This window comes from Hemicordylus capensis, chromosome 4 (genome assembly GCF_027244095.1).
Source record: "Hemicordylus capensis ecotype Gifberg chromosome 4, rHemCap1.1.pri, whole genome shotgun sequence".
Classification (NCBI taxonomy): domain Eukaryota; kingdom Metazoa; phylum Chordata; class Lepidosauria; order Squamata; family Cordylidae; genus Hemicordylus; species Hemicordylus capensis.
In genome coordinates, this window is record NC_069660.1 from 166,252,851 (window position 1) to 166,277,884 (window position 25,034).

At 43.5% G+C, this 25,034-nt stretch overlaps 1 protein-coding gene across 1 annotated transcript; it reads left to right on the forward strand.

Annotated features, from left to right (window-relative positions):
• Positions 1–379: 379 nt before the first annotated feature.
• TMCO1 (transmembrane and coiled-coil domains 1) lies at positions 380–16,932 on the forward strand. The gene is made up of 7 exons (XM_053250574.1): positions 380–534; positions 2,607–2,684; positions 6,183–6,242; positions 8,441–8,487; positions 10,291–10,358; positions 12,571–12,715; positions 16,440–16,932. Exons 1-7 carry the CDS (start codon positions 465–467, stop codon positions 16,536–16,538), a joined length of 567 nt encoding a protein of 188 aa, XP_053106549.1. The 5' UTR covers positions 380–464; the 3' UTR covers positions 16,539–16,932.
• Positions 16,933–25,034: the final 8,102 nt, after the last annotated feature.

The following is a 25,034-nucleotide window of genomic DNA, read 5'->3' on the forward strand; positions in this document are numbered from 1 at the left end:
TGGTGATTTCTGTGCCCCCTATGGTGTTGAGGTGTTCTTCAAGTTGTTGTTGTTGTTGTTATAAATTGAGACTCAGTGGTTGAAAAGAGGATTTTAAAATGCTGCAGTTATCCTCTCTCCATCACTTTTTGCCAGCGGCTGGTTTAGGTTTCCAGCAAAAAAAACCCCAACCACATAAAACACACTTCGGTTACAACAAAACTCAGTTTTGTTGAGCTGCCTTGTTAGAGCCCGTCCCAATCAAATCCCCCCCCCCCCCCGAAGCGGAGTAGCGTGGTAGAATTTCGCCTTGGGCGCTATTGATTTGCATACAGACTATTGCCAGCCCCGAAGCCCCTAATTCAGCGTTAACCCGGAAGCTGGGTACTGTTGTGTGTGTCTCTCTCTCTCTGGTGATTGGCGCTCTCTCATTTCCGGATAGGCCTAGTTTCCGGATAAAAACCTGCGTCCCTCGAGCCTTCGAGATGAGTACTATGTTTGCTGACACCGTCCTCATTGTTTTCATATCTGTGTGCACCGCGCTGTTAGCCGAGGGTGAGTGTAGAGCGGGGGATAAGCAGCGGACTCTCCCAGAGCGAGGGGCTTGCCCTGCTGAAGGCAGGCTGCGTGGCGAGAGAGAGAGGGGGGGGGGGTGTTACTGCGCGTCCACCTATTGTTATCGGAACTGGTTGGCGGGTATCGTCATGAGCTCCCGCCTCCGTTCTTGAGCTCATTCATTCTCAGTCTAAGGCAATGTGCTTTTTGTTAAAGTTGCCTGTGTAAATATAAATACATGTGAGGCGGGGGATTCTGACGGGCGCAAAAAAGAGATCACTTCGGGGTTCCGGTAGGGTGGGGAGCAGTTACCCTGCAGTGTTCGAGCCTGATCGTTTCTTGCACATAAAAAAGGGAAGTGAGATGACTTAATGCACAATAAAAGCCAGGGCGCCCTGTCATGAGCTGCATATCTCATAGTTGGAAAGCAGCATCTGCCAAAAGTCCTCCTTCCATAGAGTCAACTTCCCCTAATTAACGGATTCTGTATCTTAATAAATCGCTGTCCCCATTTTCATAACTTGCCTCGTTCAATTTCGCCCCCCAAATGTGTGGCTTGGGTTGTCATTCTTCAGAACTCAGATCCCAGTATCTAGAAACAAAATCTCCGAGTGAGTTAGTGCATTGTGTTTCTAATGCATCTCTGCATGTGTACAACATGAAGGCAATTTGCAGTGCACAGCATATGGTGGTTGGAAAACAGTCTTTGCTAATGTGCATTTGTGGTTGAGAGGCTTGGGCCATGATCCTTGGTATGAGAATTGTGTCCCTATACATGTGTATCCCTATATTTACCTGTGAAATGTTGGGTGGTGTGCTCTTCTGTGCAACTGTGAACATTAAAGGGGGATCTTCTTTGCTATCAGTGGCTCTAAAAAGGAGCATCACAACTGCAGAGGCCCACAGAATGCTTTGAAATCCCTGAAGAATCTACTTGAAGGAAGTCAAAAATCCTCTGAGGGCAGGGAAGAGTTGCTCCATTTGATCCCAGTAGTGGTTGTAAGTCATAACTAAATGGAAACTCTGTTGAGTGGCAGTATACTATTGAATGCCAGCTTCTGGGGAAGGGAACAAACAGTAGAGGAAGGCTTCTGCCTTGGTGCCCTGCTTGTGAGTTTTCTGGCATAATGGAATCTTTTTACCAAACTGCAAGGCAGGTGCAGAGAATTAAAGGCTGCATGTAGGCACCACAGTTCACTTTTGAGAGGAGGAGTGATGTTGACACAAAGCTAAATGCCAAATTGCAGGGGCTGCTTCCTAAATCTGTTTTAAAGCACTGAGAAGGAAGTAAATATCCCCACACACACTATGGTGAACAATTGATGCACAGGCAGTCTTTGGCTAATCTTCGATATCTCCATGATGGGGCCACACTTCTCTCATCCTCATTTCTCCATCACAGCTTTTAGAAAAAGTGTAAAATCTTGGCTTTTTGCCCAGGCATTTATTTGATTCTCTGCTGCTGCTCTTTATAGTTTTTATTGCTTTTATGCTTTTGTTTTAAAATTTTTAATCAGATTTGTTTCATATTTCCCCCCACTTAATATTTTATTTGTCTTTTTTACCATCTTGTGTTTTTTGCTGTAAACCGCCTTGGGATTGCTTTAATGAAAGGCGGCATATAAATTTAACAATAAAATAAATAAATAAATAAAATAATTTCCTCTTAGATAGAGTACGGATACTTAAGAAATCAGATTATTATGATCTCATTATTTTAAAAATACGATAGTATGTGAACAGGATAGGAAACTTGGTTGAATAGGAACATACAATCTGGAAGAGAGGATTTTAAGTGATATGTGAGTAAAGAGCTCAAATATCACTTGAAGATGACCTGTTTTGCATGCAATAGCTGGGACATATTGACATTGAGCATATGACATCTGGTGTAGAAGGGGTGCAATTCATTCCAAGTAGTTGCATGGTGAGGGCTCCATAAACTGCCACCCTTCCAGAGCAAATGAGTGAATTCTAGAACACTTTGGTCAAGTTAGGCTGCCAAGTTTCTCGCTCGGTTTAAGGTATGTAGCATTATTCTGTCTCCTGCTTACATGTGCTTTTTGTTTCAGGCATAACATGGGTGCTGGTTTATAGAACTGATAAGTACAAACGACTGAAAGCAGAAGTGGAGAAGCAGAGTAAAAAACGTAAGTGTTGACCCTGATTGCAAATTGACAAGAAGGCTAGTTTTGTCCCATAGACACTCAGATTCTGGGTTCTGTATCTCAGCCAGATTTTTGTAATTTTTTTCCATGTGAACTTCACTCAAACAATAGATCCCAGTAGCTTCGGGGATTGTATTCTAGTGGAACCCCCTCCATGGAAGCAGGTTATATTTTTTATTTGGAGCAGGGTGAGATGGATCCACATTAACTAAGAATACTTACAGGATGGCAAGAGGGGTGTATTTTTAACAGTAAATACTGGCATTTACTCCCTATAAACAGATAATTATCTTTCCCACTCCCTTCCAAAAAAAACCCCTCAGTCTACAAGTTTAAATGGCTGTACTACAAAATTTAAAATGTGTTCTAATATCTTCAGATATTACAGTATGCATGCATGGGAACACTGTTGCAAATGGCAAATTTTAAAAAATGTTTGCTGGCGTATTGCATATTAAGGGATATATACATATACATATGCAAGTACACACCTACTATAGCTATGCTTGTTGGAGGTAGTCTTGATGACACCACTGTGGCCATGCCCATGCACTAGCATGCACAGATAAGTAATCCATGTAGACATCTTCCTGGGCTTTGCAGTCTCTGCAGGGTGTCTTTATTCTCTTCAGCAATAGAGGGCTATAAAATTGATAATTCTTAAAATGTTTGTTTTATTATAGTTTTATGGAATTTATAAGAAGAATTTATTATTTAACATAATAAGAGTTATTTTTCTCAGTTTATGAAATGGTTGGGTACTATAAGAAGAAATGGTGCTTTCCCCCTCATAAATATGGTAATAACAAGGTCCCAGAAAGGTGGATAAGAAAAATGAATCTTCCACCTCTTTGATTCAGAAATCCATATTGGATTATTGGCCTTTTAACAGAACCTAATTGCATGCATATTGGCAATAGCTCTTAAAAGAAAAAGAAAAACCCAAGCATAGTGAGACATATTACCATTGTGAATTACAAAGGTACAAAATCAAGAACAAATTTATAGCACAGTTTACCCTAGACAGGTGCATATTAAAGATGGCCAATTTCTCAATTTACTGGACTAAAGGGCAGCAGTTTTATTGGACAGGGAGGAACAGGCTGTGGGAGGGGGATACTGTTTGAGGAGGTGGCAGCTGCTCTAAATAACATAAGTTTAGATTTAACATTCTCAGATTCCAATTTAATTGTTTTGGATAAGTGGCATGAGACTGCTACAATAGAAGATAGGCCATTGAATTATAACACCAGTATAGGGGAGATAAAAGAGGAAGGGGAGCCTGTAGAGAAAGAAAGATATGTTCTTCATTGCAAGGCCTGGAAGCCATTGACCCTAAGTGTGGATTTCTAATTGTTTATAATTAGGCTAAATGCAAACCTCCCCAGCACCATGTGGAGGCAACCATTCCCACTGCCCAGTGCTGCACTTTGCCCACTGCCAGTGGGACTCCTTTAAGGGTAACACTTGGGAAGCATAGCATTGCCTATTGCTTTCCGGGGGGAGGGGGTAGCCTTGAGAAGAACAGTTACCAGCACTAGGTAACGATGTGCACAAATAGTTTTTTGTGATTTGATTTGAGTTGAGTTCAGATCAAATCAGACAGATTTGATCTAAACTCAAATCTGATCAGATTTGATTTGGATTTGAATCAATTTGACCCACTTTTAAAGTTCCAGGGGGCACCAAAGTGGTGTAGTGCGTAGGTCCCCATGGGTGCCACCTACCACCCAAATTTCAAGGTGGTGGGGCACTCAGTTGATTTTTTTAATGAATATGCTAGTTTTTAGTGATTTTCTGCCATAGGGAATTGTGGGAATAGTCTTTTGCCTTAGGGAATAGTCTTTGAATAATATCAAAGCAGCCCTAGCCCAGATCCCTAGCTTTCATTTTATGAGGAAAAGTCATTACATACCAAAGAGTCTATTCAGTTCAAGAATAGTGACCACACATTTTGCTCCATAACTCCACTTTTACAAGGGCTAGAGTTTAGCTTTAAAAAAAGAAGAAGAAAGAAGCTGGGAATCAGGGCAATGAATAAACTTGAATAGATTAGACTCAATTCTGGGGAGATTCGATTCGAGTTCAAATTTGGCCAGGGGTGACTGGGCAGATTCATTTTGAGGTTGAATCACTCAAATTGACCAGAGTCAAGTCAAATCGATTCAACCTCAAAATGATTCGCACATCGCTGCCTAGCACTCCATACACACCTTCCAAGATGGTGCTGGATCTTAACAGGACTCTTATTTATCTTAAAGTGGCCCTTCTCATCACTGTGCTGAGATCAAGCACTTCAATGTTAGAGCCATTTCCCACTGTGCCGAGATCAAGCACAGTGGGAAATGGCTCTAACATTGAAGTGTTTATGCCAAAGTGAACCCTGCTCAAAAAATAGTGAAAATCACTGAAATAAAACAAGGAATACCTAAATCCAGTCCTGTATTGGAAATTACATTGGAGCAGGTGGATTCCCCATAGCGTTCAGATGTCTGTATTCAGTATATGATGGGCCACTGAAATGATTAACTGGCACCTGGAGTATATGCCCTGAGATTCTGCAGGATTTATTAACTAGCAATAGCAATAACATTTATATACCGCTTTATAGCCGGAGCTCTCTAAGCGGTTTTCAATGATTTAGCATATTGCCCCCAACATTCCGGGTACTCATTTTACCGACCTCAGAAGGATGGAAGGCTGAGTCAACCTTGAGCCCCTGGTCAGGATCGAACTTGTAACCACATTAGATAGAAAATGTTATACTTGCAGGCTCCCCTTGCTCCTATGTGGCTTGTAATAAGAATCCTGTTGGACAGTAGCAATAGCACTTACATTTATATACCGCTCTATAGCTGGAAGCTCTCTAAGCGGTTTTCAATGATTTAGCATATTGCCCCCAACATTCCGGGTACTCATTTTACCGACCTCAGAAGGATGGAAGGCTGAGTCAACCTTGAGCCCCTGGTCAGGATCGAACTTGTAACCTTCTGGTTACAGGGCGGCAGTTTTACCACTGTGCCACCAGGGGCTCCTACTGATGGAGTCTGGGAGGATAAAACAGACTGAAAACGTACATGTTTATATCCCACAAGTTATAAGAAATCTAGGGGTATTACTAAATTATATTTTTGTAAAGTTAGGACTTTGCTGACAGAAGTCACTTTCGGGGCTGGGCTGGAACCTGCTGTGCTACTTTTAAGAACAGCAATGTGTTCTTAAGTGAGGCAACCTCAAAATACTCTCGAGGTTCACTCTTCAGACGTTATGAGCCCAAGTGGCACTCACACAACGAAAAGCAGGGAGAAAGTCCTACCTCACTGCTGTCACTTGCCTCCTCCTGCCCAGCGAACACAGTTACAGCGTTGTTTATCTAAAGGTTGAGGTGCCATAAGTGTGTTAACCGGTAATTCCATGAGCTGCAACCTGGATTGATTCTGTGTGCGTGGGAAACTCAACTGTGTTCTCTGATCTTTGCAGTGGAAAAAAAGAAAGAAACAATCACTGAATCAGCTGGTCGACAGCAGAAAAAGAAAATAGGTAATGCTGAGGACTGGTGTGTGTAGCTTTGTGGGTGGGGTGGGGAACCTGCTTGCCATCTTTCACGTTCAGACATAGTCTGTGAGTCAGAAGCATTGTTTGGTACCATCGTAGTGAGTAAGTAAGGCAGTGTGTTTTTTGGATAGCCTATGAACCAAGTAAAGGCCATGATGGCCTTTAATAATGAGTAGATTTCAACCCACCTGCATCCAGCTTATTGTGTAAAATAAATAGCTAAAAATGCTTAGCAATAGTGACCAATGGACATGTGGTGGCCAATCAACTTTACTAATGCAGCGTATTCTGTGTGAAATGACAAACAGATGAAAATGAAAGCGAAAGTTAATCCATGATAATACTTATGTTTGTATGTTGATATCATGAATCCACCAAAAAAGTCAAAAAACATCATGCACCAGACTGTAGCTACAAAGCCACACCATAGGTTTGTATAATGGGATTTAACATTAGCAGTTTTATTTTCAGTCCCCTTGCTAATGAATCCCTAGCTTGGCATTTGCCTCTTTCACAGCTGCCTTGCACTTAGTCAACACTTTCAGTGAACTGTCCACCATGACCCCAAGATTCCTCTCTTGGTCAGTCACCAAGAGCTCAAATCCCATCCATGTATATGTGAAGTTAGGAATTTTTGCCCCAGTGTGCATCACTTAACACTTCTATGAACCGCATTTGCCACCCAGGCTGGAGAGATTTGTGTGGAGCTCCAAACCCTAAATAGTTATACCACCAACTTATAAAATCTCATGGTGTTTCACTACATACATACATACGGTCAAAACAATTTAAACCATTTAGAACGAATAAAAATGGTTGAAAACAGTTTTGAAAGTTTTTGGATTTATGATGCCAACAAACATAATAAGTATTATTATGGAATAACTTTTTCATTTTCAGCTGTTTGTCATTTCACACAATATTATTTATTTATTATTTATTATTTACTTATTATTAAAACTTTTATACCGCCCTTCCAAAAGGCTCAGGGCGGTTTACATTAAAACACCATTAAAATCAATTAATAATTAAAACAAAAATTATAAAGCATAAAAAATAATTAACAATTAAAAACATCATAAAACAAATAATCAGAAGAATTTAAAAACAAGTTTTAAAAAGCTGAGACACAACAAATATGTTGTGTCAAGTGAAGTTGTTTAGCCAAAAGGTAGAGGATTCATTTATTTTTTATTTTATATCTCTCTCTTCCTCCAAGGAGCCCAAAGCAGTGTACTACATGCTTATGTTTCTCCTCACAACAACCCTGTAAAGTAGGTTAGGCTGAGAGAGAAGTGACTGGCCCAGAGTCACCCAGCTAGTTTCATGGCTGGATGGGGATTTGAACTCGGGTCTCCCCAGTTCTAGTCCAGCACTCTAACCACTACACCATGCTGGCATCCCATGTTTTGTTTTTGGTGAAAACTACTCATTGTCAAAGGCTAGAAACTTACTAGAGTTGTAGGCTAACCAAAAAATACTTTCTCATTTATTCACTTGGTATGGTACTACCCAGCACTCTCTTAAAAAACAAAACAAAAAAAACCCCTCTGGGGCTCTGTCCCATAAACTGAACAATTTCATAAGGGGGCGGGTCTTCTCCCCAATCTGTTGTGAGTTTAAGTTTGTGCTCTAAAAGCATACTGTGTGAAATCAGTTTAGCTGTCTGAAAGCTTTTCTTTCATTTTTACAGAAATAAGTTTCTAACACTTGTGGTTACATTGAAATAATATTGCAATCATAATTAAGTATGTTTATGTAAAGTGCACTATTAGCATGATTTATTCAGAATCAGTTTTGAGCTGCTTTGCAGCAGAAGGAACTGAGCACTACCTATACTGAGTGTTTTAAGAGAAGAGAGCTTGGCTATGTTTCCTGGTGATCTTGGCATGGTTGTATTGGACTGAATGCCTCACCTTTCCAAAATGCCTTGCTGTTACCCCAAGGCAATGCTTTTTAAAGGCTGCTTTTCCTGCCAGACTGTCTGTCATCAATATCTCGTTCCTCACAGGCAACAACTGTTGCTGGTATCTGCCTTATGTTTCTTTTAGATTGTGAGCCCTTTGGGGACAGGGGACCATTTATGTATTTTTCTTTGTAAACTGCTCTGTGAACTTTGGTTGAAGAGTGGTATAGAAATATTCATCGTAGTAGTAGTAATCTATTCTTCACTGTTTTTTCAGAGAGGCAAGAGGAGAAACTGAAGAACAACAACAGGGATCTGTCAATGGTGAGGAGGCACAGCACTAAGATAGCTCCTGAATCAGAGTCATTTTAAGTAGCCTGCTTATACTGAACTTGTACTCCTCACGACTAACTGGAAATGTTTGTATTCCAGCATCTCTATGGGACACAGCAGTACTCTTATCTGGCCTGTAGAATTGCAATGAAAGAGTGCCCGATCTATCTACTGCCTCATATCTCTATAAACCACTAGTAATAGTTGCCCAGGATTGTGGGCACACTGCATTTCATATTTCCATTGTTAATGCCAGCTGAGTGTCTCCTTTCAGTCAGCTCCACATGCTTGGCATTCTCTTGAGCAGTATTACAGCCAGTGCTTTGTCTCCCTCTCCCACCCATCACACAAAGGTCCTTGCCATGCCTGCATTTTCAGCTTAGCTCTATTGCAACCTTTGCCATCACTTTGTGATATGTGCTCTGTAATATACAGGCCTATCATCTCAGATGACTGCTTTGTTGCAGATATTAGTGAAAAAAGGCTACTAAGAGGGAGAATTTGCAGCTTCTGGCTGTGTGCTTTGCCTTTATGAGATTCTACAACATATTTTAACAATATTTACATTACAAAGATATATATCTATTGGATAAAATGTCAGATAAAACCAGCTATTGTTTTATAAATGTCTTAAGCATTATGTATGTACATCTAGTATCAATTTCTTAAATGTATCCTCAAGTTGTTCACTTTACCTACCTTAGTAGTGGGTGGAGGGAGGAGCCTTCCCTCATTCATATAAGGTTACTATTTCAAACAGTTCTGTAGGTAATAACATCTTTATAGTCTTAATTGGTTCAGTTTTATCCTAACACTCTGGTCCCTGAGTGGTTGCTGGAAAATGAATGGGAGGAAGAAGTTTTAGCAGTCTTGCAGATCAGATACTGGGCAGCTGCTGTATGCACCTGTTCTAGAAATGTGTATCCTTTATTCTCCTCCCCCCCACACCATCAATTTTCCCCATGTGCAGATGGAACCTAATTTTGTTAACTGGCAATGCACACATCCCAATAATTGGGATTTGGACTAAGATGTGTCTATCAAAGGAACGACAATTTCTCCTTGATCTAATATGTACTGTAGCTAAGATAATGAAGTTCTGAGCATGTGCCAACAGTGGCTGTCCAGCCTAGCTTAATGAATGCTAACCGCATGGATGGAGAAGTAAGACATCTGCTTGAAATAGGTTTAATTGTTAATTACAAATGGAGTAAGATTTAGGGTACAGGTCCCCAATTCTCAATACAAACCAGTATTGCAAGATCATTATTTGCAGATTTCATCAGCATCACAAATAGACTAAGAAGGGAAGTGAGCTGTCAGCCATCCTTTGAACATTTCCTGCTCAGCTGAAATGTCTGCAATTTGCTTGAGGTATTGGGGCCGCTGTTCTTATTGCAGCCAAGGCTCCAGATAGACAGTGTTTGCCAAGTGTTGGTACTGTCTTTGGCTTCCCAATCTAAATAAAGCCCTCCCAATTGCCTTTGGAAGGGAATTAGCACATGGAAGTTGGGAGCTAGTATGTTCCTGGCCCAGCCTTCTGGAGCCAGTAGCAAATTCTGCCTGAAGATTCCATGAATGTCATTTTTAAGCTCAAATTTGCTCTATAGCAAGATCCATCAGCTCCAGAAGGTGTGATCTATATAACCTAATAGATTTAGGGACTGAAAGGGAATGTGCTAAGAACGGAGGCTTCTTCCTCACTGTCTTGCTCTTTCTTTTCCCATGAATGGTCTTGAGGCCCCTCTACTTGTCCGCTACTAATAAGGGTCCCCATTGTCTTTTTGATTGCAGGTTCGCATGAAGTCCATGTTTGCAATTGGTTTTTGTTTCACTGCTCTGATGGGTATGTTCAATTCCATGTAAGTGGCCTTCACTCAGCTTTTCTTTTAAGAACTATCTTTCATAATGTTTTTGACAGTTCACAATGAGAACCATGTGGAAGCTGTATAAAGCAAGTAGTGCTGGTGTAGATATTTCTGCAGCTGTGCAGATAATGACTTGCGCAAGTGGTCAGTTTCAGGTGAGCAGAGTAATGTAGGGGCCATTGCGGCTACATCCGTTACGAGAAAAAATGCAGGAGTAGCCACTGTGATCTTCCATTAGGTTACATAGGCTTAATTATGTCTGCTCTGCATGTGGATTGCAGCTCTTGGCTTGGGATACCCCAGTAGGGGCTTTCCATTATTTAGGTCTTGAGTTTAAGGAAATGCTTGGGAAGAACTCAGACCACATCTTTTCTGGGATTGTGGTGCCTGTGAGAAGGGGCTTAGCACCTGCCTTTGTAGCTCTTACTGCTTCAGGTGAGCAGAGTAGCAAACTGTTTGCCATGAGCTTCATGACATACACAACTCAGTTGAGTGTAGATTATCTCCAGCCAGTCCTGAGAAAGGGATACAGCCTTGGCTTTTTGTAGTAAATGGCTGCCCTTGTGTTATGATCAGAAACTGACTTGTTAGTCTCAGTTGCAACAGAAACAGGCTGCGTTGTTAGAACTCCTACTCATACACTGCTTCAGTCTAATTCTGGGTCTATCCAAGAGAATCTTTGCTTTACTACAACAGTTCTCTGAGTCACCCAGTCACTTTCATTTTGATGATTAGATATTTACTGGTGTCAAGAAAGTGAAATTAACACAGATGCTCCACAGATTCTCTTGGCTATCAACATTCCTGCTTTAAGCTTCTGTCCCTAACAGTGTTAGAGTGATGGAGCACATGCTCCCTAGTATTTCCTGAAAGCACTTTTCCTTTTCATTGCATCCAAAAGAGAAGTCAGTAACTACGTAGAATACTGCAAAACTAGGGGGCCATCAAAGGGAGACAAACATCTGTTCCTGGCCATTCTGCCAAGTGCCTTTGCTGTCAGCAATGTTGGTACTTGTTGGGAATGCAGTTCTTTGTATTTGTGTGTCTATAGGAAGGAGTACTCATTTAAGAATTGAGTACCAGAAACACCTGCTAAAATGGAGCGAGATGAGATGTGATGTAGTTCACACAGCCCTGGAATTCAGGAGATGCATTTGGAAACTCTGGTTAGCACAGACCTGGATCAGCAGCAGGAAGTCAAAGCATTAGAAATTTGTGCTCTGTTCCGAGTCAGGTTCACCATAACTTTTAGCCTACTTTCCAGGCTTATGTGATCACCCTGCATTCTGTGTGTGTGTGTCCCCCACCCCACCCCCCCACAGCAACTTCCCAGTGCCTGGACCAATATGAACCAAATTGGGTACAGTTGTATGGACACATAGTGACACCTCAACTTTAAAAGGCTTGGGGAAATGAAAAGGATTTTCTTTGACATGGAAAAGATATCAAACTCTGCCAGAGGAACATTCCTGGGGAGAACAAGGTACAATAATTGAAAAGACCTCCTCATCTCCAGTCAGCACTTACCTTGTCTCTGATGGCTGTGGAACCTGAAGAGAGGAAAATCTTAACATGGGACAGGTTTGATGTGTGTGTGGCAAGGGGATGCCCAATAAGCACTGGGGCCCTTATTCATTTAGCGTTTTAAAGTTTAACACTAACACTTTGAATAATACCCTGAAATGGAGCCAGTATAGTTGTTCTCTGTACACAGGAATGAACTGAATATTAAACATGAATTTCTGATGCCAGAGGAGAAGGGTGTGAATTTTATCATGTAGGGATCATAATGAGCAACACCCAGACTAGTTATTATTTGTCCTGAATGCTGCTCAGTACTTGTTGCTGGTTTTGCTGCAACCTGAGCAATTTTCTGCTTGTATAACCATGTTCACAATCTCATTATTTTCTTATAACTTTGCTTTTGAGTACCAGCTTATGGACATTTCCTCTCCCTGATGTCTTCATTTACTTTTTATTCAGCATCAGTATCTTTAAGGTCAACCTGGTCAGTTCAACAGCAAGGAGGGGGCTCTTATGGGACCCAGAATATACCTCAGGGGTAAAATAGATTCTCTCTGCTTCATGCTTTGCCTTGAGTTGAATGCCTTCTCAGTCATATGAAGCAAAAGGCTCTGGCTGGTGTGGGCTGAGTAGCTGGCTTGAGCTGTACAAATAACCAAATGTTTCCATTTGCCTTTCCCAGATTTGATGGCCGGGTAGTTGCAAAGCTCCCCTTTGTGCCCCTTTCCTACATCCAGGGTTTGTCCCATCGTAATCTGTTGGGTGAGGATTATACAGATTGTTCCTTCATCTTCCTCTACATTCTCTGCACTATGTCTATTCGGCAGGTGAGTGTTGCATTATGAAGGGTTGCTTTATCTCTGCTTGCTTCTGCTTTTGTAAAGCCATAAGTTGTACACAGCTTCTGCAAGGTACTAAGAGCCAGTCGTCTGTGAGATCTCTCTTGCCAAGACTAGTCATCTTTTGTCCCTCCTGTGTGTTTTTCTAGTGAATGTTTGCAAACTCCATGGTGTTTTATTAGCAGCTCAGTTCAAGTTGCAATGGGTAGTGGGGTATTTAGCAGAATGTCTCTGCACATGAATAACACAAAGTCAAAAGAGAAGGAATTGTGCATCCATGTAGCTCCTACTCAGAGTTGTCTTTGCTAACTAAACTTTTATGGTCCACCTGCTAAAAGCTGGTAGGAAAAAAAATGTTGGTGTTCTACATTGGCAGACTCTCCAAGCATCCTACAGTGGTCATCTAAAAAACAATCAGCCCTTGGAAATATTAGGAGAGAGAGATCAATGATTTCTTCATGCCTAAAATTGTGTGTGTGTGTGTGTGTGACTAGCAATGCTATTTCAGAGGTTCTAAACTGGGATAAGATAACATGCAGAACTGCATAGGATAGGAAATGTGCATATAAAGAAATGCTAAAAGGGCTGGGATTATCCAGGTCAGAATGGAGGTTGTCACAAGTGTTATGATAGCTTGAAACAACTGTTTGTTGTTTCATATAGTTTGGTGTAATAGAAGCATACTAGCTGGGCTGGGCACAGAGCATCTGCATCTCTAGTTACCACAGCCATTTTCTCTTCCCTGCCCCTGCTTATTTTCCATGGCTGGCTGGCCAGCCAGCTACCCGGCCACCCACCCTCCCACCGGCCACCTCAGCCCACCGGCCTGGCACCACCTGTCCACTCCCGCAGGCAGCCGCATCTTCTCACCCACCCGGCTGCACTTCCTCTCACCGGTCGGTTGGTGGGCCCGCTGCTTCCTGCCGCCGACCGGCCGCATTTCCTCCAGCCAGGCGGTCCACTGCTTCCTCCTGCTGGCTGGCCGTGCTTTTTCTTGTCGGCTCCTCCAGCCCGCCACCGGCTGTCATCACTGTTTTCTCCCCTGCCCGTCGCTAACTCCCCCCCCCCCCCGCAGCGGCTCGCAAACTCTCACGAGAGTTGCCATACATGGGATTAGCGACGGGTTCACTTAAGAAAATTATATATAAAGAGAAGATGGCTGAAGATGTTAGATGTAAATATCCATCCCTATCTCTCACTCTTTTCTCTCCAGTATACCTGTATGATATTCAGATTTTTGCTACTATCTTTCCTCATGGTACTATCTTGATTCAGTCATTCTGCCAACCATTTGTCACCAATTTCTATCATGTTTGTAAATAACCATTTTGGAGACAAGGTGCTCCATGTCAAGAGTTTCCAAATGATTGTAACTTAGTGTCTCCCCTCCCCTCCCCCCACACACTTAGTCATAAGCAAGGTAGTGTTAGCTTATCTGAAGATGGGAAACAATTCAACTGGGAGGCTGCATACAGGAAAGTAAACTGCCTTGTGATGTATACTTTGAACAGACTCGGGTAGAAAGTTAGTGGGAACATATAGGAGGGACAATATGACAGAACTGCTTTTGTTGAAGTTTATGTTGATTGGGAGATAGGGGTGTGCAAAACATTTCACGTTCCTCAAGCTCAAAACAGATGCCTTTTAAAGGGCCTGTTTAGACGTCGGAACAAAACAATACCGTTTCGATTTCAGATGTTTCTAGTGTTATTTTGGAGGCCTGTTTTTCCCTCGCTGACTGGTTTTCTAGCGCTCATTTCTAATTGCAGTCTCCTTCCTTCTTGGTTAGCTTGTTACCATACAAATCAAGTGTTGTCATTGGCAACTGTGCCCCCATTGTCTGGGGAGGAGGGAGTTTCAAAATATATTTAAAGGAACTAGGAGTATCCTAGGTGGAGTTTGGGGAAAGGCTACAATTTTTTTAAAAAAATCACTCGTTTGCCCATTTCTTTTGTGGATTGGGTGGAAGGTAGCACCAGAGGTGCTCTAACCCCCGGACTCTGAGACCCCGGTCCATGGCCTCCAAGGTCTGGGAGGGCCTCTAAATAGCTGGGGTGGGGGCTCTGGCAGCCACCCCGCCAAACCTCTGTTGTTGTTGTTGTTTTCAGCCGCCGCGCTGCCAGGGTATGAGCCCAGCAGTCCTTCTCCCCCTGCCCCGCGGCAGCAGCGGTGTCCTGAGTGACACTGAGTCTCTCCGTTTAGCCCAGCATGTCTTTCTAACTGTGAGGCGTGCCTGTGCAGTTTCGAGAGATTGTCGCAAGCCTGTGATGATCTCTCAACTGTGCAGGCACACCTCGCGGTTAGAAAGAGGCTATGGGCCAAACGGACAGGCCCAGCATCACTCCGGCCACCACTGCCGGAAAGGGGGAGAAGGGCTCACCCCCTGAGCCACCCCTCGGCTGAGCGCTGGCTAAAACAAAACAAAACAAATGGAGGTTCGGCATGGCAGGAGGCCCCCCAAAAGTAGGTTTTGGCAGGGCCTTGCGCCGGGGCAGACCAGGCGCCAAAATTGCCTAGGTGCACCCCTGGGTAGCACCCCTACCCCCCAAACCACTTTGGTGTCCCTAGGAGCTACCCATGGGGAACAATGTGTCTCGTTCCCCCCATTGTTCCTTATGGCCAAAACACTTGAAAAGTTTCAAGGTTTGTTCCGTTGAAACAGCCAGGTCAACTACTGTTTTGACTAAACGTGTTGGCCATCTGTGTTTTATTTCGAGCTCGAAACAAAATGCAAAATCCGTTTTGTGCACATCCCTACTGGGAGAGGGCAGCAGGCATCTGACTACTTCACACTTCATGAGAAGGGATGTTCAAGGCCAGGGCCTTGGTGATCTCTCCAAGAAATGAGCAGTTCAACTCTTGGTTGATTTGGCCTTGGATATTTTGATGTTGAGGAAATGCTTTGAGCCTTGGCAGGCACATTACTCACTTCTGACCTGAGGCCAGTGTTGCCTAAAATATTTCTCTACAATAAGTAACTTCCTCTGTGCTGTTTCCATCTCCCCTTGGCACGTCAGTCCTGTCTTGGAGCTCTTCCTGTTGAGGGTGTGAAGTGTTGCAAAGGAAAGTTGTCCAGCATCTGGGTTGGTGCAAATATATGCATGTGCTTCCTTCTTGCTTCTCTCTCCCTCTCTCTTTCTGTATGCCCATACATGCTGCAACCTGCATGTTTTAAATTATTCTTCAAGCTGGTTGTTCCCATTCCCTCTCCCATAACCAAGTTAATCGTAAGCAAGCAACTTCCCTTGCAAAAGAACATAGAAGGGAGTAGCATTGTTGTCTCTATCCCATTTTTGAAAATACCAGCACAAGCCCATTTTTTTAGTGCTGTGCTAAACAAGCAAACAAAAATGGAAATATAGACTGACAGGAGATTTCCTCACTGTTAGATTGCCCTGCTTTTTAGTAGTCTGATTTAGTAGTTGTGAACCAAAAAATGGCAGCTACTGTTCCAAGCTTGAAAAAGGCAGGTTTTAGCCTGACTTAACTTGTTAACTTAATTCTGGTTAATTTTATCACCTTTATTTTATCTTGTATCTATTTTATTGTTATGAGACACCACGAGCAATAGTGTACTGGAGGGGTGGGGTATAAATATTTTAAATAAGATAAATAAATACTTCAGACTCATCTGGTGTCACTTTCAGTTTTACCTCAAGTAAATTGTCCTTACTTCAACTGCAGCTCTGTTCCTGTCTTCTTGCCTTTTCAGAATATTCAGAAGCTGCTGGGCCTAGCTCCTTCCCGAGCTGCCACCAAACAAGCAGGAGGATTCCTCGGCCCACCACCTCAAGCTGGGAAATTCTCTTGAAACTGGAGATATAATTTGATATATCCCGCTGATGGAAAAATGTCCTGCCTGGTTTGCAAGAAGTTCCAGTTCTACAAAAGGCTTTCTAAACATTATACCTGGATGGCTAAGGGCAGCTGTAACATCTGTGTTTTACAAAGGGATCAGCACTGAAGCACAACCTTTGGCCAGATCTCAGAATTTCCCTCTGGGGTGTATTTGGGAAATGTTAGTGGTGCTTAAAATGGGACCCTGCCTTGCTTCAGTGAAGGCCGCAGCCAAACTGCCCCTTTTGCGAAATGAAACTAGCTAAAATAACAGTGACTGAGCCACACATCTAACCATCAGTATTGTTGGAAGAATTCCATGAGATGCCTTTTTAAAGGTGAAAATAAAGTAATTGTGCTTGTCTGTATTTGTACTTGGTGCTAGTAACTGTGTGTTCATCACAGATCGTTCTCTGACCAAGACCTTTCCTTTACAACATCCAGGTCCATGTGGAAAATAATAATAATAATAATTATTATTATTATTATTATTAATTTGATTTCTATACCACCCTTCCAAAATTGGCTCAGGGTGATTTACACAGAAAAATAACAAACAAATAAGATGGAACCCTGTCCCCAAAGGACTCACATTCTAAAAAGAAATATAAGATAAACACCAGCAACTGTCACTGGAAGTACTATGCTGGCGGTGGATAGGGCCAGTTACTCTCCCCCTGCTAAATAAAGAGAATCACCATGGTAAAAGGTGCCTCTTTGCCCAGTTAGCAGGGGTTCAAAATCAGTGATTTTGCTCAATGAGAACAAATTCAGTATCGGGCAAATTATGTCCTTGCTGACCTGAATTGGTTCTTTTCAGCTGCCTGCTTCCATGGAGGTTCAACTTCATTCATTGGTTAATTTTCCAAGATTGTCCAGGATTGTGCACTGGGCTAATTGCACCAAGTATAGAAAGTGATGTCCCAAAATTCTGATTACATTACAGGCCTATTTTGCACATTTCAGACCCTAGGATGTTCTCGTGTGTGCACTTGAAAATTTGCTTATGCCTACTGTAATTAAAAAAGTTGTAACGTGCCTAACTTTCTTATCCTTGGAATTGTCCAGTTCTACATCCTGATATCCTTCCATTTAGCTCTTTATCATGGATAAAATGGCTTAAGGTGTTCACCTGGATTCAGAGAATATTGGCAGTTAAGGTGATAATACTAAAGATATTGGCCCACATTCTGCGCAACCCTCAGAGACCTATTCCTGCAAGCAGAAAGGTATTTGCAGTGAGGGGAGAGAATTAAAAAATGCTTCTCCCTCCATGCATACTCAGTTGTAGGAGAAGGCCTTATTGCTGCATAGGCCCTCTATGCAGAAGACCTATGGTGGATCATTATTTCTAATAATGGCCCACCATAATAGTGCGGCCATTATTTCTGTTTCAGAGTTTGCCAATAACTTTACCTGAAGGAGCTAGTCCTTCAATGGCAATTTTTTTAGCAAAACTATCATCAGAAAAGTTATGTCCTTGTTAACCTGAAAGAGACACATGATGGTCTCAGACATTGGTCTGATACAGTATCAGACATTGTAAAGTGCATGCCAAAACAAAGGCAGGAGCAAGGAATTTGGTGCAGATAATGAAACATTGATTTGGGGAATAAAACACAAAAGTGGTCAACCAGGGTTGTAGCAGAACATATGGGGTTTGGAAGCAGCTCTTGGGAAGAAAAGGCTCAGACCAGGGGAGGCAGCAAACTTGTTTTCTTAAAGAAGCAAGCAACCAAGTAAATAAATAAATCAACAAGAAAGCAATGGGGAAAGGACTAGGTGAGTTTTTTAGGGCTAGTCTTTCCTAGGGTTTGATTTTTGGCTGGCTAGGGGCTTGTTTTTGACAGGGCAGATTCAGTTTCAGTTGTGTCTAGAGGCAATAGGTGTGGATTAGGTGCAGGTGATTCACACAGCTTGTGAGCAGAGCCACATTCCTGGAGGTTACTCAGTTTTGAAGCAGCTCTTGAGAAGGCAAGGCTCAGAACAGGGAGATTTGCTCCCCAGAGCTTTGTGAATAGGAGTTTTAAAATCTTTTAAGGGGTTTAATGGGGAGGTGTGCCGGGTGGCACTCAAGCAGTCCCCCTTTATAATAAAGGAAACACACAGCATTAGGGATGTGTAAACAGACTCAAATTCAAGCCGGTCCAACATTGAACTTGACCGGCTTGAGGGCTTGCCTTTGAGCTGAACCCACCCCACCCTGGCCAGTCCAGGAGTTCTAACAATAACATTTACTCACTGCCTCTGGGGGTGCAGCTGCAGTGGGAGGTCCTCCAACAATTCCCTCTCCACCCGCCGGCCTTGCCCCAGTCTCCAATTGGCCCAGTTCAGGTGGGCTGGGCGGAAGTGTTTTGACCCAACAGTGGTCGTTCACACAATTGCCTGCTGGGGTTAAACAAACCACAGGTTCATTTTACCTTGGTATAAACCACCAGGTCAAAAAGTCAGTCTACCTTCTTCTGGAACAGTCAGGAGCCTTTGCTCCCGGTGCTCCAGACACAAGCTGCCTGGGGTAACCGAGGCAACCCGTGTCATATAAACAGCCTCAATGACTGACTAGAAGAAGATCCTGGGATCATGGTAGACAGCTCGTTGAAAGTGTCAACTTGTGCAGCAGCTATGAAAATGGCAAATTCCATGTTAGGGATCATTAGGAATGGGAATGGAATCTATGGTGTGGCCACATTGTACTCTGTGCAGTTCTGGTCACCACATCTTAAGAACATTATAGAACTGGAAAGGCTGCAGAGAGGGCAACCAAGATGATCGTGGGTAGGGGTGTGCACGGAACTGGCTGGCCAGGTTTGGTTCGAGTCTGGACTCTACTCGAACCAGACCGGCCAAGTTCGGTCCGGCCCCCATCAAACCACCATCCCCCTGGTCCAGGGAGGAGTATTTGTGATTTTTTTTTTTTTTACAGGGGGGTTTCTGTAGGCCACGGGTGTGTGTGTGTGTGTCCACAAAGGTTCCCCTGGCCCACGGCCTCACAGAGGTCATTTGTGCATGTGTGGTGGCCAGCCGCCAGGCCTCACAGAGGCCATTTATGCATGTGCAGCGGCAGCCAAAATGGCCACTGCACACAGTTACGGAGGCCCAAACGGGCCGAAAAGAGTCATTTTACCCAGCCGTGGCAGTGATTTCAGAGGCCAGCAGGGGGAGGGGGAACCTTCATGGACACACACCCCCGTGGCCTACAGGAAGCCCCCCGAAGGGGCTACAGGAGTGGGTTTTTTTAATTTAAATTTTAAAAAATAAATCCAAATGGTCCACGGACTTTTCTGGAGGCTCAGTTCCAGTCCACATAGAACCGGGGTGGGGTTTGTTTCGATTCCAAACCTCCGGACCAAACCCTCACATCCCTAATCAGGAGCCTGGAGCACCTTCGTTATGAGGGAAGGCTACAGCATCTGGAGCTTTTTAGTTAGTAAAAGAAGTAACTATGGGGAAACATGATAGAGGTGTATAAAATTATGCCTGGAGTAGAGAGAGTGGACAGAGAGAAAATAAAAAATTTACATCAAGCAAGTTAATGGAGTTTGATATTGGCTTTGATCCAATGGATGGATCCATTCTGCTGGAGATTTACCCTGAAGAACGCCTCAGTTAAAATGGATTTAATATCGATGTTTTTATTAGCTGCAAAACAAGTCATAGTCAGGGATTGGAAATGCCCCAGGGTTCCTTCTATTCAAGAATGGTTTTGTACAATTTTGGACCGCCTCCTGGATACAATATCCACCTTTATCAAAGGCCAACACCTACTACTATGGATATTTATATACTGCTCTTCAACCAAAGTTCTCAAAGTGGTTTACATAGAAAAATAAGTTTCTTTAAGACCTTAAAATTTATTGTATAAAAACAGATGATATAACCTTAAAAAAACATTGTTAAAAGAGAAACTACTTACTAGTAGTTTATTAGTAACCAATATAGAGGCTACTAATGAGTATGTGGTGTAGGAACACAGACACACAGCTGTGTGAACTTGGCTCTCTTTATCACTTTTCTCCCCCCCCCCCCCTTAACCTCATATGTTGATTGTAATTACTGCCAGAGTGTAGTTAAAACTGTGAACTATATAAGCAGGTAATCCACAGAAGAAATAGGAACACTGAGGCTGACGTCTGAGGGGAAACGTCTGTTTTATTATGCTTTTAACAACATTTTTAACAACTAGCTGAACCCACACAGAGCATCTGTGCGGTAGTTCACTTCGTTTTTGGGGTTAGTTGGGATAATTTGTTTGGCTGGTCCTCCCACAGCTCTCTCACTCGCTCTGTCCCCCCCACACCGCCTCTCTCACTCGCTCTGTCTCTCTCCCCGCCGCGCCTCTCTTGCCCTCTCTCCCCCCACCGTGCCTCTCTTGCCGTCTCTCCCCCCGCGCGCCTCTCTTGCCCTCTCTCCCCCCACCGTGCCTCTCTTGCCCTCTCTCCCCCCACCGTGCCTTTCTTGCCCTCTCTCAACCCCACCGTGCCTCTCTCGCTCGCGCTGTCTTCAAACTGAAACTACTAATGTGAATTTGTTGTCAGCAAAGGAAGCCTTTGTACTAGTCTTCTTTTTCTAACTCCAGGTGCATAATAACACTGAGATATTTGTGGAAAATAGCCATATCTCTAACGTTTGAGAAATGTACTTGCAGTTATCTATTTATTTATTTATATATCTATTTGTCTATCATGTTTTTATAATGATATATACATCTAGGCAGTGTACAAAATTTAAAACAATATAAAAGTTTCAGATTAAAATCCACAAAACACAATGAGGACAATAGTATAAAAATTAAAACAAATTATTAAAATAATTTATAATAAAAGTCTGCAAAAATAGGTGAGTCTTGAGGGTCTTCCTGAAAACAAACAGAGAAGATGATGCTCTTATTTCAGTGGGGAACATATTCCAAAGCCCTGGTGCAGCCACAGAAAAAGCATGGTCCTGGATCGCCACTAGATGGGCTGGCAGCAACCGTAACCGGACCTCTCAAGATCTTAACAGGTGGCAGGGTTCATGACAACCCTGGGCCCAAGCTGTTAAGGGCTTTATAGGTGATAACCAACACTTTGTATTTCCCCCGGAAACTTATCGACAGCCAGTGCAGTTAGTTTAAAATCGGTGTTATGTGGTACCTTTGTGTTGTCCTGGAGACCAGTCTGGCTGCCGCATTCTGTACCAATTGTAGTTTCCGGACTACGTACAAAGGCATCCCTACGTTGAGTGCATTACGGTAGCTGAGCCTGGAAATTACCAGCATCTATATAATTAATTCCTGTAGATGGAACAGGGGGATGTGGTAATGCAATGACCATGCCCCCGCTGAAGCAGCGACCAATTGCGGGCCCAGAGGGGGAGTCCACCAGCCGGAAGGAGGAGGTGGGAGGCAGCGGCAATGAGGCGGGAGGAGGGGGGAGGCGGCAGGGGAAAATAATGGTGGCGGCGGGAGCCAGCCGCATGAGGGAGCCCGGCGGCATGCCCTGCCAGAGGAGGGTGGGAGGGAGCCCGGCGGGGAGAGAAAGTGCTAGCGGGGAGGGAAGCTGCCAGTGGTGGGAGGAGGACGGGGAGTTCTGGAACTATGGGGAATGGACCGGGGCGGAAGTGGGGGGAGCGGCGGGGAGAGAAAGCAGCAGAGTCCTGCTGGGCAGAGACAAACTAGCGGCGCAGATGTTATGCTCTGGGTCTGCTAGTACTGTTTTAAGGTCATTTACCTCCAGAAATGGATATAGCTGACGTATCAGCTGAAGCTGATAAAAAGTGCTCCTGGCCACTGCCTCAAACTGAGAAACCAGGGAGAGCTTTGGGTCCAGGAGCACTCCCAAGCTGCGTACCTGATCTTTCGGGGGAGTGTAACCCCCTGATAGAACCCCCTGGTTATAATTTTTTGCTCAGGTGCTCTCTGTCTTTGCCTATTTCTTGCAGAAATGCCACTTCTGTTTTTTCATACTTCAGCAGGAACAATACTTGCTTGTGAATTTGAAGATCTTAATATCCTGGGAGTTTAATTTTAGAACTTCCTTTTCAGGTAAAAAGAGCTACAAACACAGACTTACCCAAGCACAAACAAGATCAGTCTTACAGAACTAGCATTAAAATATCTGATACACACTGAACAAAATGTGTTTCCTGTCACATAATCTGTCCTTGCCCATTATAAGCAGGCTACCTGTTGCAGCAAGAAGAGCAGGCAGTGAGCAAACTGGTGCTCCCCGTCACTTCTCACCGTGGTGGATAAGGACAGAATATGCCACTCCTTCTTTTTACCATGGTGGGATGGAGAGCAAGCGGGTGAAGGATGGGGATGGGGAATGCCCATTCAATCCATTGCATGCCTGCTTATGCACGTGAAGGAGGTGTGGGGCACCCACTTTGCCTGGGGTGTCCCCAGGGCCAGATTAAGGCTTGGGGGGGAGGTCTGGGGCCTTGCAGTCTTGTCCACATAACCAGCACATCATGGATTGATTACAAAAACCATATTGATTGAAATGTGTTTCGGACATCTTCCCAGCCCTCCCTGGAGATGACATGGATTTATCCTGGGACCTTCTGCATACAAAGCTGATGCTCTTCCACTGAGCCATAGCCCCATCCAGAGTGACTTCTCTAAAGCTGCCAAGTATGTTAGCTACCCAGTATGTAAACCCAGCTAGGGCTCCCAGGTGAGAGTTCAGCATTCCTACCTGGATGCTACAGAATACCATTGCTAAGGAACTAATGTGGTTGGGGATGCCCATAGCTGCCAGCTGTGTTTTTCTGTATCTGGTTACATTTTCAAGCTCTCTCTCATTCAGTTCCTTACTTATTTCAACTGTGTCTCATCTTAACAAAAGAACAGCCCTGCTGGATCAGGCCCAAGGCCCATCTAGTCCAGCATCCTGTTTCACACAGTGGCCCATCAGATGCCGCTGGAAGCCACAGGCAGGAGTTGAGGCCATGCCCTCTCTCCTGCTGTTACTCCCCTGCAACTGGTACTCAGAGGCATCCTGCCTTTGAGGCTAAGACTTAAAGATCTTCCTTCAAGTCTTTTCTAAAGCTGCTGTAGACTTGCTGCTACCCACATCCTCATGTCAGTTGTATGCCTAGAGCAGGATTTCTAAAACTTCAGTCCCACTTAGAAGACAGCTTGATCTCAAGGCACTTTAACATATAAAACTGATCTCACACTGGCCTAGATCAAAATGTCCCAGCTGCCAATTTCATGCTAAGTGTTTAGAAGGCACACTAAGTGTGCAGAAGGTTAGCCTAGCCCTTGCTCCCTGAAATATCTGGACAGTCCAAGAATGCTCCCCCCCACGCCCTCTCATTTCACAGCTAGGGAAGCAGAGAACACACCTCCAAAGAAGAAATAGCAGTTGTCTTATCTAAATTCCTTTTGCTGCTCTCAAAATTCCTCAGCGGATGACTCCAGATTTGTGTTTGTAGCAGGGAGTATCCTGGCATGAAAAAAGACAACAATACCAGTGATTGGTAGAACTGAATTGAATATCTTTATTGCAGTACTTGACCAAATTTCAGCATTATAATACAGAATTTACATTCAATGCAATTGGTACAGTCTGTCAGTTGTCATGGTTACATTTAGATTTAAAAAAGTTTGCATCTTCGCAGCAGTGCCCTCGGATGTGGTAAGTTAATTTTAAAAAATTCTTTTAAACAACTGGGAACACTCACACACAAAAACTGAACCAAGGGGTGAGGGTGGGGGGTTGAGGGGGTGCAAAACTGAACTGGCCCAGTTCGGGTCCAGCCCGGACTTGAACTGAACCAGGCCGACCAGTTTTGTGCTCACGCCTATTATACAGCAATGCATCTCTTTGTGTAAGATATAATCCCAATGGTGATTTATCTAACATACCCTGTTTCCCCGAAAGTAAGACCTACCCCGAAAGTAAGACCTAGCAGTAATTTCTGATGTACCGCTAATTGCCCTAGTGCATTTTGGGGGGTTAAAATTAATATAAGACACTGTCTTATTTTCAGGGAAACACGGTAATTCCTACAGGCACTGGTGTTAAGTAAGGATGTGTTTTGCCCCCCTTGTTATTGAACTTCTATATTAACTCACTCGTTACATATCTGAATAGGGTAGACCCCCCAAGATGGCAAGTAGGCAGGTTTCTATCCTTTATGCGGACGATGCAGTGATTCTATCTGTTAGCCATTGGCCTTAGGAGAGCACTAAAAGCACTTTCCCAGTTCTGTTTAGAAGACCACCTGCTAATTAACTATTTAAAAAACCCCTAAAGTAATGGTCTTTGCCAAAAGACCCAAATCTCACAGATGGAAAATTAACGATCTAACTGGTTAAGTGTTTCAAGTACTTAGGGGAGGTGTTTCACACTCCCGGGAGGAGGAAAGCACACTTAGAATATATAACACGAACAGCGCAGCAAAGTGCTACTCTACTCTCAAGGTTCTATTGCTCCAAAGGGGGACAATTTTTCCCAGCAGCTATTAAACTGTTTAAAGCCAA

Bases quoted from the DNA above. Each gene is read 5' to 3' on its own strand.
- TMCO1 (XM_053250574.1), top strand. From the start codon at position 465: ATGAGTACTATGTTTGCTGACACCGTCCTCATTGTTTTCATATCTGTG. The intron at 2,685-6,182 runs GTAAGTGTTGAC...TGATCTTTGCAG, and splicing joins GGAGAAGCAGAGTAAAAAAC to TGGAAAAAAAGAAAGAAACA. The intron at 12,716-16,439 runs GTGAGTGTTGCA...TTGCCTTTTCAG, and splicing joins GCACTATGTCTATTCGGCAG to AATATTCAGAAGCTGCTGGG.